The 14361-nt window shown below is 57.7% G+C and overlaps 8 protein-coding genes across 8 annotated transcripts; 5 read left to right on the top strand and 3 right to left on the bottom strand.

Moving 5' to 3' along the window:
- Positions 1 to 256: 256 nt before the first annotated feature.
- IUM83_16158 (Proliferation-associated nucleolar protein (NOL1)) lies at positions 257 to 1867 on the top strand (the record flags this gene model as incomplete). The annotated part of the gene is made up of 1 exon (XM_067941021.1): positions 257 to 1867. The coding sequence occupies one exon, from the start codon at positions 257 to 259 to the stop codon at positions 1865 to 1867; it is 1611 nt and encodes a 536-aa protein (XP_067785444.1).
- Positions 1868 to 1946: 79 nt separating this feature from the next.
- Positions 1947 to 4098, bottom strand: IUM83_16159 (Small nuclear ribonucleoprotein Sm D3; the record flags this gene model as incomplete). Its single annotated transcript, XM_067941022.1, has 3 exons — positions 1947 to 3134; positions 3211 to 3379; positions 3446 to 4098. The coding sequence occupies 3 exons, from the start codon at positions 4096 to 4098 to the stop codon at positions 1947 to 1949; spliced, it is 2010 nt and encodes a 669-aa protein (XP_067785443.1).
- Positions 4099 to 4403: 305 nt separating this feature from the next.
- Positions 4404 to 5495, bottom strand: IUM83_16160 (RxLR-like protein; the record flags this gene model as incomplete). The annotated part of the gene is made up of 1 exon (XM_067941023.1): positions 4404 to 5495. The coding sequence occupies one exon, from the start codon at positions 5493 to 5495 to the stop codon at positions 4404 to 4406; it is 1092 nt and encodes a 363-aa protein (XP_067785390.1).
- Positions 5496 to 6867: 1372 nt separating this feature from the next.
- Positions 6868 to 7974, top strand: IUM83_16161 (uncharacterized protein; the record flags this gene model as incomplete). The annotated part of the gene is made up of 1 exon (XM_067941024.1): positions 6868 to 7974. The coding sequence occupies one exon, from the start codon at positions 6868 to 6870 to the stop codon at positions 7972 to 7974; it is 1107 nt and encodes a 368-aa protein (XP_067785391.1).
- Positions 7975 to 9135: 1161 nt separating this feature from the next.
- IUM83_16162 (EF-hand calcium-binding domain-containing protein 2) lies at positions 9136 to 9573 on the top strand (the record flags this gene model as incomplete). The annotated part of the gene is made up of 1 exon (XM_067941025.1): positions 9136 to 9573. The coding sequence occupies one exon, from the start codon at positions 9136 to 9138 to the stop codon at positions 9571 to 9573; it is 438 nt and encodes a 145-aa protein (XP_067785388.1).
- Positions 9574 to 9744: 171 nt separating this feature from the next.
- On the top strand, positions 9745 to 10265 carry IUM83_16163 (holo-[acyl-carrier-protein] synthase; the record flags this gene model as incomplete). Its single annotated transcript, XM_067941026.1, has 2 exons — positions 9745 to 10107; positions 10182 to 10265. The coding sequence occupies 2 exons, from the start codon at positions 9745 to 9747 to the stop codon at positions 10263 to 10265; spliced, it is 447 nt and encodes a 148-aa protein (XP_067785389.1).
- Positions 10266 to 10493: 228 nt separating this feature from the next.
- Positions 10494 to 10871, top strand: IUM83_16164 (crn1-like protein; the record flags this gene model as incomplete). Its single annotated transcript, XM_067941027.1, has 1 exon — positions 10494 to 10871. One exon carries the CDS (start codon positions 10494 to 10496, stop codon positions 10869 to 10871), a length of 378 nt encoding a protein of 125 aa, XP_067785416.1.
- Positions 10872 to 13050: 2179 nt separating this feature from the next.
- On the bottom strand, positions 13051 to 14028 carry IUM83_16165 (uncharacterized protein; the record flags this gene model as incomplete). The annotated part of the gene is made up of 1 exon (XM_067941028.1): positions 13051 to 14028. The coding sequence occupies one exon, from the start codon at positions 14026 to 14028 to the stop codon at positions 13051 to 13053; it is 978 nt and encodes a 325-aa protein (XP_067785417.1).
- Positions 14029 to 14361: the final 333 nt, after the last annotated feature.

Here is a 14361-nt window from a genome sequence, read left to right on the forward strand (position 1 = left end):
GTCAGCGCAGGCAGGCCCCCTCGCTCGCTCTTGTCTCGCCCACACGACTTCCTTCTCGCCTTGGCGTGACCACCGCCCCTTGACAGCAAGCTGCCAGCAGCTCGCTGGGCAGAGGCAACCGCGAGAGAACCGCGAGTTCTCCCGCTTAATCCAGTTTAATCCCCACTGGTCGTAGTTGCCTTTCTCACACGTCGCAGATTTCGGCGCGCGTCATTTTTGCGGAGCCAGTCATTTGGGGTTTTGTATACCGAGCGTCATGAGCGAGCTCTACAAGGAGGCGGCCGAGCTGCTGCACAAGCTGGAGCGGCGGCAGGGCGGGCTCAAGAGCCTGGCGTACGCCGAGTCGACGGTGCACAAGCGCAGCTCGTTCGCGCTCGTGTGCGAGACACTGCGCTACAAGCCGCTGCTGCGCGAGCTGCTGGCGGCCGTGCCCGAATGCCACAAGGCGCTCAAGACGCCAAAGACCGCCAAGGAGCCGCCCGCGCTCGTGTTCGTGGCGCTCTACGACCTGCTCTTCGGCCGCCAGAAGATCCAGGGCGGCGGCTACGTCAAGAAGGCGCTCGTGCAGCACCAGACGGCCTTCCGCGCGGCGCTGGCGCGGCTCAAGATTAAGCGCAAGGTGGCGTCCAACGAGGCACTGCTGCCGCCCGAGAACCGCCAGCAGCACCTCGCCCTGCCGCGCTACGTGCGCGTCAACACCCTGCTGGCGTCGAGCGAGGAGGCCGAGGCCTTCACGCGCGAGTACGACGCCAAGCACGACCGAGATGTGCGGGACTTGCTCGTGCTGCCCTCGGGCACGGAGCTGCACGAGCACGCCATGGTCAAGAGCGGCAAGGTCGTGCTGCAGGACAAGGCCAGTTGCTTCCCGGCCTTCGTGCTGCATGGGGAGCACGCCGACGCTGAGGACAAACAGGGCGACGTGATCGACGCGTGCGCCGCCCCCGGCAACAAGACCAGTCATCTGGCCATGCTGCTGCAGCAGCAGGATGGAGACGGAGAGGACGGCACCACCCCCAAGCGCCGGGTGTTTGCATTCGACCGATCGCCCAAGCGTCTTGAGCTGCTCAAGCGCCGCATGCAGCTGGCCGGCGCTGCCACGCGCGTGCAGGCGGAGCTGTTGAGCTTCCTCGAGGTCCCCGTGGACGGTGAGAAGTACCGCAACGTGCGGAGTATTTTGCTGGACCCGTCGTGCTCTGGATCGGGGATGACGAATCGTCTGGATCACTTGCTGGACATCGCGAGTTCGCGTGATACCGTACTGGAGCCCGAAGAGGGAGCCGAGTACGAAGAAGACACTGCAAAGCGCCTGCAGTCGCTCGCAGACTTCCAGCTGGAGGCTCTGCGCAAGGCGTTTTCGTTCCCGCAAGTGGAGCGCGTGGTGTATTCTACCTGCTCCATTTTCCAGAAGGAAGACGAGGAAGTTGTTGCCGCGGCGTTAAAGTCGGAGGAAAATGTCCGAGCGGCTCGGCCATTTGTGCTAAAGCCCGCCCTTACGTCGTGGCCGCGCCGTGGGCTTGAGGTCGCCGGTCTGTCGGCAGAGCAGGCCAAGGCACTTGTTCGCGCGAACGGTCTTGAGGACTCGACGAACGGCTTTTTCGTGGCGTACTTCGAGCGAGCTGATCGAGTTGGCAGCACTGCGGTTGTTGTAGAGGAAGGAGGTGACAAGACAACCGACGCTCCGGCGGCTGCAAGCGTCGAAACTCCGGCATCTTCGACTGAAAATGGGGGACCAGTTGAGATTGCTGCTACTACTGGTAAGAAGCGGAAGGTGCTGTCTGCCGCTCAAAAGGAGAACCGCAAGCGTCGGAAGCGCGAGAAGCGCAAGAAGAATGCCCACACAAAGTCTGGTAAAGATGAGGAGGAGTGAGAAGAAGGATATTGCTCGTATTGTTATAGCGATTACTTCCTCTTCCTTCGCGTTGAATGTCTTCGTATCGTTACCTTCCTCATATGTGTGGAAGCTCAACTACTCGTTGGAGTTGTTGTTGCTTCATCTGCAAAATTTCATAGGGTTGACGGCCACTCTCCGTCCTCCCTAATGTCTTCAGACGTTGCTGGAAGTATTCGACCGACTGGGCCCCCTTCTCACGCTCAATCTGTTCTAGCTTGCTGTTGCTTTGGACAGCGATGAGATCGTATTGGCGTCGGGCATTGAGCACCAAACTGCTCTTCTTGTGCAGCCGGCGATTGTTGGAGGCCATTTTGTTCTGCTTCTTTCGAAGCCATTCCACGCGCGCGTCGTCTTCTTTCTTCACGTCTCCGGTGACTGCTGCCATGGCCAACTCCAGCTCCTGCAAGAAGTTGATCCCACCAGTACGGTGTAGAATACGCACTTGCCACCGCGCGCACGACGAGAGATGAATTGCGCTTGCAATCACGCTGCTGTCTTTACGGTGATGCCTGTGTTCCTTCTTTTCATGTTCGTGACCATTTTTGTGAAGGTGCAGCACTTCCGAAGTCGATTCGCGTGTGTCTGAGGACATGCGTACTCCTACACCTCGCTTTATCTCTTCATCATACACGAGGGTGAAATCACTGAGTACAAGGTACACAATTGAACAGTTCACCATCGCGTCATTCACGTCTTGCTCGCTGTCAAGGCCCATACTGCCATTTTCCGTCTCGCCAACTTGCTCGTGCTTCCGCGGGCTATATCTCACAAATCGCCATCGTGCTAAGCGCATAATGCTGTCATTAGTTTCCACAGCATACTCGCGCGTGGCGGCATCATCTCCGTAGTACTCTTTCGAAGGTGTTAAAGCCTTCATTGCCATAATGCGGAAGCGCTTTTGGCCGTGAGGTCGATGGTCTCCCGGGTTTCTTCCGTTTATCGCTGGCTGAGTGTTTCCCGTTTGGGCCGATATCGTGGTATCTTGGGGAGAAGTCAAGGTGGATTCTCCGTCGTCAAGCCACCCCGGGCAACCAAGATAATAGCTCGTGTCGCTGAGCAGCGAAGTCAAGTCGTCACCATCGCCATCTTCATCTGCCGGGTCCGAGGCTCCGACGTTTCCTGAATCGAAATAGAGATGTTGGGCATCAAACCTGCGCGGTGCCAGAACTGTCGGATCAACACGAAGCCAAAAGTCATCCGTGGACGTGACCTCGTCGAAGCGAGACGGGTTTCGGAAGTCCACCTGGGTCAACAACACAAACGCGAAGTTAGACCTTGTGCGTTGTCCCCATCGCTTTTGCAACAGCTAAACAACTCACGATAGTGAAAGTCATGTGCGGACCAGCAGAGCTATCTTCGGCGGGACGACTACGGCCGTCAGACCCGATAGCTAGAGGCAAGTCGAAGCTGGAGGAGAGTAGGCAAATTTGGTCGCCAAAGTGGATCGGCGTCTTGGTCGACGTGTTGCCATCCTGTAACCCAGCACCCCTAGAGACAGCGACGAGTTAATTCTGTTAGTAGCCAACAGGGTTAAAATACCCGAACAAGACTTACGGCTGAACATGCTTTTGCGTCGTTGTGCCCACGCCGTCGCGCTTGAACTGGAGGAAGGCCAAGTGCGCGTTCTTAATCTCACCATAGAGAGGCGGCGGGGGTGGTGGAGACAGGGATTTGGCTTGCTCGAACGCTCGCCCGCCTCGAAGTAGCCCCATGGCCCGCACGAGCTTTTCTCGAAGCGACTCGCGCACCGCTGGCGCGTCCTCTTCACTCTCCATTTCCTTCAACGCGGCAGCACAGACCGCGGCCAGTTTCTTGAGTAGATCGGCCTTTGGGACGAGTGCGGCGCGGCGGCTCTGCAGGTGCATTGTCTCCTCTCTGTAAATCTTGTTGGCCATGAAGCTCTGGTACTGCTCGAAGGACGTGGCGGCCTCGGGCAGCTGGGCGACGTCCTTGGCAAGTCGAGGCAGTGCGTCGCGCCGCCGTCGAGCTTGGTGGTGGTCGTATACAGACTCCGCATCGATGGCCTTGCGGGTGCGGCGCTTGGACGCGATTGCTAGTGCCGGCGCCGGCGGCAGCAGAGGCAGCGAGGTGGAGGAGCTGAGCTGCTGCTGCTGCAGGACGTGGAGCAGGCTGCTGCCGGCGCGCACCTGAGTCACGCGCTCGCGACTGCGCTCCACGAGTTCGCGGAGCAGCTCTCGCTGGGCCATGGGCTCTGCGCAATGGCGAGCATCGACCTCGTGCGACTTCAACCTCTTGACCTGGTCAAACCAAGTTGATGTAGCCATTATCGGCGAGGACGCGAGCCACACGGCAAGCACACAAACATCGACAACGAATGCTGAAAATATAAAATTTGACGGAGATTTAGGGAAACGCCGCCCGCCGCGATCTTCCGGCGGGCGGCGGCGCTCAAGGCGACACCTTGCCATAGAATATACCGGAGCTACGATTCGTTACTCGTTGCATGTGCACCCATCCATCGTCTGTCTGAGCGGCTCTGCCCGATACCAACTTACACTGACCCTTCCACGACGCTCGACTTCTTCTCCTCCTCCTCCTCGGCGACGGCGTCCTCCTCCGTGAGTGCCGTCACGCCGGCCTCCACGTCCTCGTCGCTGTCCTCGTCGCTGTCCGACTCGGCGTCCTCGTCCACCTCAGCCTCGGCCTCCGCGTCGGCAGCGCCGTCCTCCGCCAGAACCGACTTTTCGGACGCGCGCTTGCGGCTCTTGGCGATGGCCACGCCGGCCACAGCCACGATACCCACGAGGGCGCCGACGGCGCTGCCGATGAGCGCGCCGTTGTGGCGGTTGTCTTCGAGCCACTCCTTGGCCTCGGCGGCGAAGGACACACTCTCCTCCTTGGTCTCGGTGGCGGCGGCCTCCTCCTCCTTCTTCTGCTCGGGCTGGGCCGCGGGTTCCTCCTTCTTCTGCTCGGGCTGCGTCTCCTTCTTGGCGTGCTTCTTGGCGCCCTTGATGATGTCCACGTCCACGTTGCCGCGGTGCACGCGCAGGTGGATGGACTTGGCGCCCTCGGGCACGTCGATGATCTCGTCCACGACCTCGTCGTCCTCGAACTCGAGCTCCTGGCTGTAGTCCTCCGAGTCGTCCAGCTCCACGTCCACGGAGCCCTGGAACTGGATCTCCGCGTCCAGCTCGTCGCTGGAGTCCAGGCTGGCGTCGGCCGAGAAGTACATGTCGCCCGAGGAGCTCAGGTCCAGGTCCTGGTCACCGTCGCCGCTGTAGTCCAGGTCGCCGTCGCCGCTCAGGTCCAGGTCCAGGTCGGCGTCGCCGCTGTAGTCCAGGTCCAGGTCCTGCGAGCTGTAGACGTCCAGCTCCTCCGATCCCTGCAGCGTCACGTCAGCCGAGTCCGAGCCGTCCAGGTCGTACGAGTCGTACGAGTCGTAGGACTCGGACGAGCCGCTGTCCTGCTCGACCGGCGGCGGCGCGCCCTTGTGCTGCTGCACCACCTTGGGCGCGTACTTGGTCGTGTGGTGGATGCCCGACAGCGCGCGCCGCGGGTGAGGGCGCAGCGCCGACACCTCGGAGGCGGCCAGCGTGGTCGCGCACAGCGCCAGCGCCAGGGTCTTCTTCACGGAGAGCACCATTCTTCCCAAGTAACCGCTAGCACGCAAATTGGATAGTGAGCCGAAGCTTTCGCGTAGAAGACTCTTTTACAGTTTTGGATGCTCAATTGGATGAAGAAGAAAATAAATAACCTCCCTATAAACTCATTTCCAGAGTTATGATAGTACATCCAACTGACCGTAAATGTTTTACAATCGAAATCAATTATCTTCTTCTATACGATGATAAAGGTTTCAGCTTGCATTTTGTAAATAAATCAGATGTCAGCTGTGTACCTACGAGTCTTCCATGTTTATACTGGAATTTGTATGGATCGGATTGGACAGGGATCTGCAGCTATCCACTCGTGCAACTCAGGCGAGCGATAGAAATGAGATTTCGGGTGCATTGGCTGCACTGGTGTCAGGAATGCCGCGCGCCCGAAGTGCTGGCGATGGCCTTACCTGCGTTCATGTATGCGCTCACGTGCGCCTCAATGGCATCGAGTCAACTGGATCCCCGATCGAATTTAAACCGTCGGTTTGCCAACGCGATCTTCGTGACCAGTCGCAGGGAAAGATTTCAAATCTTGCCAAACGGGCGCGATCGATCGAGGTTTGGAGTCCAAACAACAGCGTTCTCGTTTTGCTTCACGAACCTCGATTCGAGGTACTGCCCTGAGCAGAGCTATCTGCATGTAGCATACTTCTCATCTTGTGCAGCAAACTTGCATCTGCCGATGGTGGAGACCGCAGTCATCGAAGACCTACGCAGCCCAGCACGATTGCAAAACTCGTGTATGTCTTCAAGATAGACTTGTCGGTGCGTGTTAAACATCGAGATGGAACGCCACAAAAGACAGTTCAACAGAAATTCAAAGCACTGCGTCGAGCCACTCGCCGCGGCAAGAACACGCCGCCAGCTCGCCAGTTAAGACCAAGCACTTGCCGGTCTGGGTTGTACCCGCTTCACTTCTCGGATATCACGGCTGGGTCAACGCAACGGCGAACTTCACGTGGTCCGGCCCAGAGCAGCCGGGCCAAGCTCTCCGGTTGCATGAAGCACGAGCAGCCTTGCCGCCGCCGTGATAGAATCGAACTGTGGCAAGCTGCGTGCCACAGCGTCTGCTGTTGCATTGATGCATGCATCAAACTTTGACCGGGAGGGGTTAGTAATAATTTCAAAAATAGTACCCGATGATAATACTACTACTCGAGTTTAGTCAGTATTATTAATACTAATACAATGTGTAGCAAACTAGTACTCATAGTGAATACCGAGTTATACTATTGCCCCTTTCTTAAAAAAGCACTACTAAGTATGAGTATGTCCGCCTCGTAGAGTCCTTGGTAGTTCCGGTAATACTACTACCCATTTTTTACCGCTATTAATACTACTACCTTCTCACCGCCGATGATGCAGGGGCAGAGCGTGACGCTGGAGTTCCTGCAGGGCCTGAGCGACGCGGGCAAGAAGGAGGCGCTGCAGTCGGCCATGGCCTGGTGCACCACCAAGGAGCTGCGGAGCTTCTGCAGCGGCATGGGCGTGCGCGTGCGCAGCAAGGAGTACGCGGTGTACCACACCAAGGCCGGGTACACGGAGCTGCTGACGCAGCTGCTGCGGGCCAAGTGCGCCAGCAAGGGGCTCGCGGCGGGGCAGGTGGCGCCGCCGCCGCAGCTGGTCGTCGTGACGCCCATGCAGCGCACGCGCAAGACCAAGAACTGCAACCTGCGCCTGCTCAACGTGCTCTTCTCCGCGGCCATGGCGCCGCTGCTCAGCGGTATGAACGCGGAGCCCACGCAGGCGGAGGCGGAGGCGGGGGCCGTGGGCGGCAACAAGCCCTTCTGGACCAGATTCCGGGCAGAGTTCGTGAGCAGCAGGGCCGAGTACAGCCGCGTGGCCTTCCAGGAGAGCTGCCTCGCGGGCTTCGACCTGTCCAGGCCCGTGCCGCACTCGAGCGCCAAGCTGAGCGAGATGTGGACGGAGCTCTGGATGGCGTACAACAGCGCGCTCATCCGCTTCACGCACGCCACAGACCCGGACTTGGAGTTCGTGGACTGCTGTCCTAGTCGGAGCGACGTGTTCTACATGCGCTGCTGGCTGAACGTCAAGCCCGACCTGCTGTCGGAGATCTGCGCCAAACTGCCGGCAAACATCGGGTTGGCTGGTATTCCGTTGGGCTCCTCTAGCAGCGGGACCGAAGAAGCTGGGAATACGGGAGGCGAGCCAGCCGAGCGCACAACGCCGTCCAGGAAACGCTCGCGCAGTCTGATGAGTCACGCGGTCGAGTCAGTGGTGAGTGAGAGCGCGCCGAACAAGGCTGCAGAGCGAGCGTTCCTGATGCAGTCGATCAAGCACGCGGTGGAGGTTTTGGCAGTGGCTCGAGGATCGGAACTGGATCCGGAAGTAGTGGAGACTGTCAAGTGCGAGCTGCAGCAGTGCGCAAAGCGTCTGAAGATGATCCAGCGGGAACAGGCAGAGGTGGATGAAGAGACAGAGGACGAGAAAGACAACGCGTAGTTTGATGCCATGCGTCTAGTGCTACCGGTATTTAATCTGGATTTGGTTGGAATGAAGTGTGGAGTTCGCCTGGCAGAGTGGTGCTGATGCGAACTTCAGAGTAGCTGTGACGAATGTGACAACGTTATGGTCTCAGTGAGACCGTAGATTGGGTGGCAGATCGTCGGCTAAGTGGTTGCTGTCCCGGTCTGTTGCTACGGTAGGTGGAGAATCAAGGTATGCACGATTGTGGAGGCAGGTGACGGTCACGCTGGAGTTACTCAGAATGAAAATCAGTGTGGCAGACGTGAAAGTGCCGAGGATGATCACCGACAAGCTCGTATCTGGTGGCCGAGTCACTGTGCATTCATGCCACTTCGCGCTCGGAGTAATGGCTTGTCGCCGCTGCACTGGTGTCTGCCAGCCACCTCGGACACCCACGCTGCTGTCTAATCTCCAGCGCAACTCGCGGTGACGTTTTATCGCATGCTTGTCAAGATTTGCGCGGAGGCGAAGCCACCTCGCCGCTGAAGCTACAGAGTGTAGCCTACAGTATAGCAACGCGCGAACCGAGAGCGCGTTGAAGTTCGTTCTCGAGCGGTTAGTCATGCCAGCGACAAAGGATCGGGCCCAGCTTCAAGTGTACACTCGACCGCTTCAGCTTCAGTCGTGGAGGTCCGCGCCATGTCACATTTGCTGCGAGTTGCACCGGCACCTCGAGATTCGCGCCGGCGGCGGCAAGGTGCGTGGCTGCGGCGGCGCCGTCCGGTGCTGCCCCGCATACGGAGCGCGCTCCGGCGCGCCCCCATCGCGGAGCCGGATCCCCGCGCGGCGGTAAGCTGTGTCGCGCAGCGTCCACGCGGCGGCGGCCTGGTCTGCGCCTCAACTCCGCTGCAACACCGGCACGTCGCGGCCAATGGGCGAGAGACGGCCGCCAATTACTCGAATGGCGCGCATAACGCGGCGAATATCCACATCGACCGAGCGCGCCCGGCAGAAACGAGCCGAGACAAGTCGCCGCCGCGCTGATGAGTGTGTCTGCGGGGCGTGCCGCCGCTTGTCTGTGCTTCGTGGCTGCGCGGCGGCAACGGCAGCAGGAGATGATCTTCATTCCGCAACTCGCAAGCAAGCGCAACAAGCCCCGCCAGCTCCAGCCCCAGTCACCACCACCAACCCACCAATATGCTCCCGCCGCCCTCGCTCACGGTCGTGCAGATGCTCGCGTCCGAGGAGGCCGTTGCCGCCGCGCAGCAGGACGTCCCGTGCACCTGCGGCGCCAAGGACTTCATGCTCAAACCCAAGCAGCAGAAGCAACTCGCCAAGGAGACCGGCACCGTCCAAGCCAAGCAGGCGGCCAACGACCCCGCGGTCGGCGCGCCCAGGCTGCACCGCAGTCTGTGGCGCAAGCTGCTGGGCAAGGGCCCCAAGTGCGTCTGCCGGAAGAGGTGCGCCACCACCGCCAGCAGCAGCAGCAAGCCCGGGCTCATCCAGATTCCGGCCGAGTACGTGGGCTGCTCCGTCGTGACCGTCGCCGGCAAGCGCGTTCCGTTCTCGCGCGACATGCAGCAGCAGTGCCGCAAGTCGTGGACGCCGCTCGACGCCATCGAGGAGGACGAGTAGCTCCAGCCATAGAATCAAATACATAACTTATTCACACAACACACACGAATCCATTCTACCTGCGTTCTACTTGCGTTCTACTTGCATTCTACCTGCCGAGGTTCTCGTGGCGCTGCTGCACCAACGGTGGTCGATTAACCAATTACCGCCCATCATTCGAGAGCGGCTCCGATGGCGCCGCGGGTCTTCGGCGTCGGCGTGGATGTGGCGCTGGTGTCGCGCTTCGAGCGGAGCTTCGCGCGCTTTGGGGAGCGGCTGCTGCGACGCGCCTTCCACCCGGCGGAGATCGCCGAGTTCTACGCGCGCCCGAGAGCCGAGCGCGCCACGTTCCTGGCCTCGCGCTGGGCGGTCAAGGAGGCGACGTTCAAGGCCTTCCAGCGCTACCGCGTGCCGTTCCCAGAGATCCGCGCCGTGCGCAGGGGCCTGGAGGGGCCTGCAGTCCCCACAGCACTGCCCGTGGCGGAGCACTCCAAGGCGCTGCGGCTGCAGTTCTCGGGCGAGACGGAGGCGCTGGCCAAGCGACTGCGATTAGTGGTGCGGGAGGCTCGGAGTTTGACTTGGCTTGGAGGGGGCGGGGTGCTGACGTGGTTGGTTGTGGCCTGTTGCAGGAACCTCACGTATCCATTTCGCACGACGGGGACTACGCGGTGGCCTACGTGCTGCTACAGCAGGAGGTAGTAAGAGCGGAGTGAAACAAGTAGCATGAGTTCATATCCTCGCTGTTGTTTGGTGACGCGTTGGCGGAGAAATCTTCATTTTCCGTGGCCGCCAAATCGGTTCTACTCGTGCTGAGCCGGCAGCCATCGCCATTGACACATCGATCGATCGATCCATCTTATTGAGTCACTCAATTGGAGTGCGAGCGTTGTCGACAATGTTTCGCTTTCTCTTTTCTCACTCATTCCAGATTCCTACCAACAATGGCACAGAATAGCTCCACCGTCACCCTCTTCCCTCAACACAGCAGAGCAGGAAGCGCGTTCTGTGTGGACATCGATGTGGGTGAGGCGGTGGGAGACTTGAAGGAGGCGATCAAGGCGGAGAAGCCACACACGATCAAGGGCGAGGACCACAAGCTGCAGCTCTTCCTGGCGAGGGCAACGGACAACAAGGGGGGTATCCAGTGGCTGTCAGACGAAAGCGAGACTGCTCTCGACCTGGAGAAAGGAGTTGTCCACCAAGACATTCAGACGTTGGTCGACGGAGAGCAGATGAGGGCCACGAAGACCTTGCAGTACTGGCTGTTTGACAAGAGCAAGATGCCACTGCATCCTCCGACCAAATCCACGTGCTGGTGAAGATTCCAGAAGACCTGAGGAGCAGGGCTGCGGCAGCAACAATGCCGCTTACGGAGAAGGACATAATTTATTAAACATGTTCTCCGAGGGGCGCAAGAAGAGTTGACGTATAATACTACAAGCAGCAAGGGAATCACATCCGGACACAATGCGCAAATACTGCGAACAAGTCCTGGATCAGGTTGACAAGATCTACGCGGATGCCGAGAGACCGTTCCCGTTCATGTGTGTGCAAGGATCATCGGGAATGGGCAAGTCGCAGCTAGCACTTGCTTTAGAAGGGCGGCGACCGTGGTTTTACTGGCTTTCGACACCTGTGAGTCTTCTTGGATTTCCTAAACGAGAATGGCTATCGCGCTGGTGAAAGCCCAAATGCGGCGCCGAACGAAAACATTTGGGAATATGGTGGCCCACGCAGTCGACTGCTCCTCGAGAAGAAATGGCGTGCAAGGTACTCCTTTAACTGAGTTCTTCGATTGCTTGATTAAGACGGCCACTGGGCGAAGATGAAGGTTGACATACAAGGCGTTTTACAGGGCTGTGCTGGCAATGTCGCGAGTTCGCAAAGCACGGTGATTCCGCTTTTGGGTCCGCGCAAGGCGAAGTGGCTGCAGTTCATTCTTGAAGCCAACTCTTTCGGTTGCAACTTCGGTCATCTGGTTCGCGTGGTCATCCACATCGACGCGATGTGTGTGTGCGGGCTGCAGACAGCGAATCAACCACAGCTCGTTTTCTTCGCGAAGGCAAGCACTGGGAGGATCTCCTAGATATCCCCGCGATGGGTGGAATCATTGCTGGGCTGAACAGCGCATGGAGCGAGAATTGGTCGATCGTGCTGCTGTTTTATACAGTGCTGGCAACATCTTGGTTGGAATGGGGACATGCAGGCACCAGGTGTGTCAAGATTAATTACAACCATGACACTGCTGAGTAGATATCTCGGCAGTCAGGCCCGAGACTCAACCGCGTGAGGTTGAGTGAGGAAACTGGCGCCCAGTGAGGAAATGCGCCGTAGCGAGGATCCGACCCAAGTTAATTATCGTAGTGGAAACTGGACCGATGAAGCAAGCGCAAGCTCGGTTTTGGGCTTACGCTTGCTATCGAAACCAGGCATTTAGGTTGTTTTACGTGTACGAAAAACGTTTTCATAGACGACGTGTATTGAAAGTTTTGCTTGGGTGGAATAGTCCGAATACTTAAGCAGTCCGTGTTCGAGTCAACGTCACTCTACAGCACCCTCGATACACCTGCGATGACAACACGGAGTTCGAAAACTGCTTATACGAAGTTGCGACTAACTATTGGAGAGCTGGCGTTGCTACGGTCATCGCCATGATCTGGCGATATCGCCTGGATTTACAGTATCCTGTCCCTGATTCCCCACAGAGTACACAGGCTCAGATAACCAGACTAAAAGCACTACTACGCCAGGCATACAGTCAAGTAACAGATAATTATCACCACCGGCCACAAATACATCAAACATTATCACGACCGGCCCTAAAACTAGCCCGTGTACTGGGGGTTGCACCCCCAGACCCCCGCAAAAAGAAAACTAACCCCGAGTTGCGGCAACGGGTCCGCTCGCTGGAATGCTCGTCGCTGGGCCCGCCTCCGCATATACCGCGGCCCTGCTTCGCGGGCACCCCGCGCGGGTTTGCTGCCTCACTACCGTCTGTTTGCGTACTTTAATCCATTGTGTTGATGTATTTGTGGCCGGTCGTTATAATGTTTGCTGTATTTGTGGCCGGTGGTGATAAATTGCCTCAAGTAACACTCGACTCACCACTTACGAAGCAAACATACTGTACGCAAAGTGGTACGTATCCCAAAAAATGCAGACCGCATTGAGGACACCGGTGCCACCTGCCTTGGTCACCTCAGTACCTCCCGGGATGCAAACCGTTGGTCTCTTCCACGGCCGAGCCATCACCACGGTAATTCAATATACCTCATCAACATCGAGTCAACGTCACAATCGATTCGGGAGCTTACTTTGCTTCTGTCATCCTCAGATTGTAGCGCTAGCAAGCGCGGCCATGAGCGGCTTTGCTACAGTCACGTATACAACAACATTAGACGAAGCGACTTGGCACAAAGGAATTGATAACAGCTTTTAGATGAATAAACAGCGAACGTAAGAAGAAGAAAAAGATGTGCTGCTGCCGTGGGTGTTCGGCTAGTGACGACGCTGGCGGCGGCGTGGGGGTTGCCCAGCATCATCATCACCATCATCATCATCATCAGCAGCAGAAGCAGCAGCAGCAACAACAGCAGCAGCAGCTTGCTCCTCAAGCTCCGCTTGCCTGTCTTGAATGATCGGGTCAACAATATTGAAGAGGTTAAACTGAACGGGATCGTTGAAGCCAGCAGGGAGAATAGCACCGTGAGGAATCCCCAGCAAGCGCCAAGGGTCAAACTGCACGACGGTGTTGTTGTCGACGGGAGCGTGCTGCATGTCAGGATTCTCAAACTGCCCGTCCACGATGGAGTCCAAGCGGTACTCACGAGCGCGCAGTCTCCAGCTGACGCGAATGCAGAGAACGTATTCCACGCCCGGGCATTGCCGCCACGCATCGGCCTTCTCGTTTAAGGTAACAACACGTCTTCGTCCAGCCTGCCCTTGGTGTCCAGCTTGCCCTTGTTGTTGTATACGGCCCCCCCAGCCTTGATACACCCCAATCTCCACTTTCAGCGTGTGGAACTCTGCCCAGGAAAACCGCGGTGGAAGCACTGCTCCAGCAACGCCTCGACGAGGACCGAAGCTGACGTCTGGCTCGAGGTTGGCTAGTAGAGCATTAATGTCGTCCGGCAAGGTCGTATGGTTGCCGATATATGACGCCCTATGACCCACCAAGTGAGTTCTACCAGTCCCGGTTGCCTCGGTAATCGCATGTCTGACTTCATCGACAAGGCGTTCGTGCAGAGTCTCCGGCAACTCGACAATGAAGACCCTGTCGTCCGACCACGCCATCCAGCGCGACCCCAGCACCTGCTGCTCGGACTGGACGTAGCGATTCCAGTCGTCTCGGGTCGCCGAACACAGCTCGAACGGGGCCCCATCGCTGCCGTCTGGAGGATGCAGCACGTTCTCCACGACGGCCCAATCCAAGCGGCGCACGGCGTTATTGATGCGGCGTACACTCGAGTTCCGCATGGGTAATGAGTGCCTCGGTTCATTTCGGCGGCGGGTCCCAGGCGTGAGAAGGAGAAGAATGGAAAGCAGGGAAGCCAAAAAATATATTTTTTGAAAATGTATTTCTATTGTCCGTTCGAATAATGTATTCATCGTATGAATTGATTGCCATCGCGATATTTATTTTCTCATGTAACACCTTATCTTGCGTTTTTTAAAGTGACCAATTCAATGTTTACAATTATCTAGGAAAATAATTCATTTCGGGCATTTTTAATGTTGCAACATGTATTTATTTAACGAAATGATAAAATAGGTACAGACAGAACTCCCAGAAATGATTCTCTATCACTT

Source organism: Phytophthora cinnamomi (assembly GCF_018691715.1).
Source record: "Phytophthora cinnamomi strain GKB4 chromosome Unknown Contig80, whole genome shotgun sequence".
Lineage (NCBI taxonomy): Eukaryota > Oomycota > Peronosporomycetes > Peronosporales > Peronosporaceae > Phytophthora > Phytophthora cinnamomi.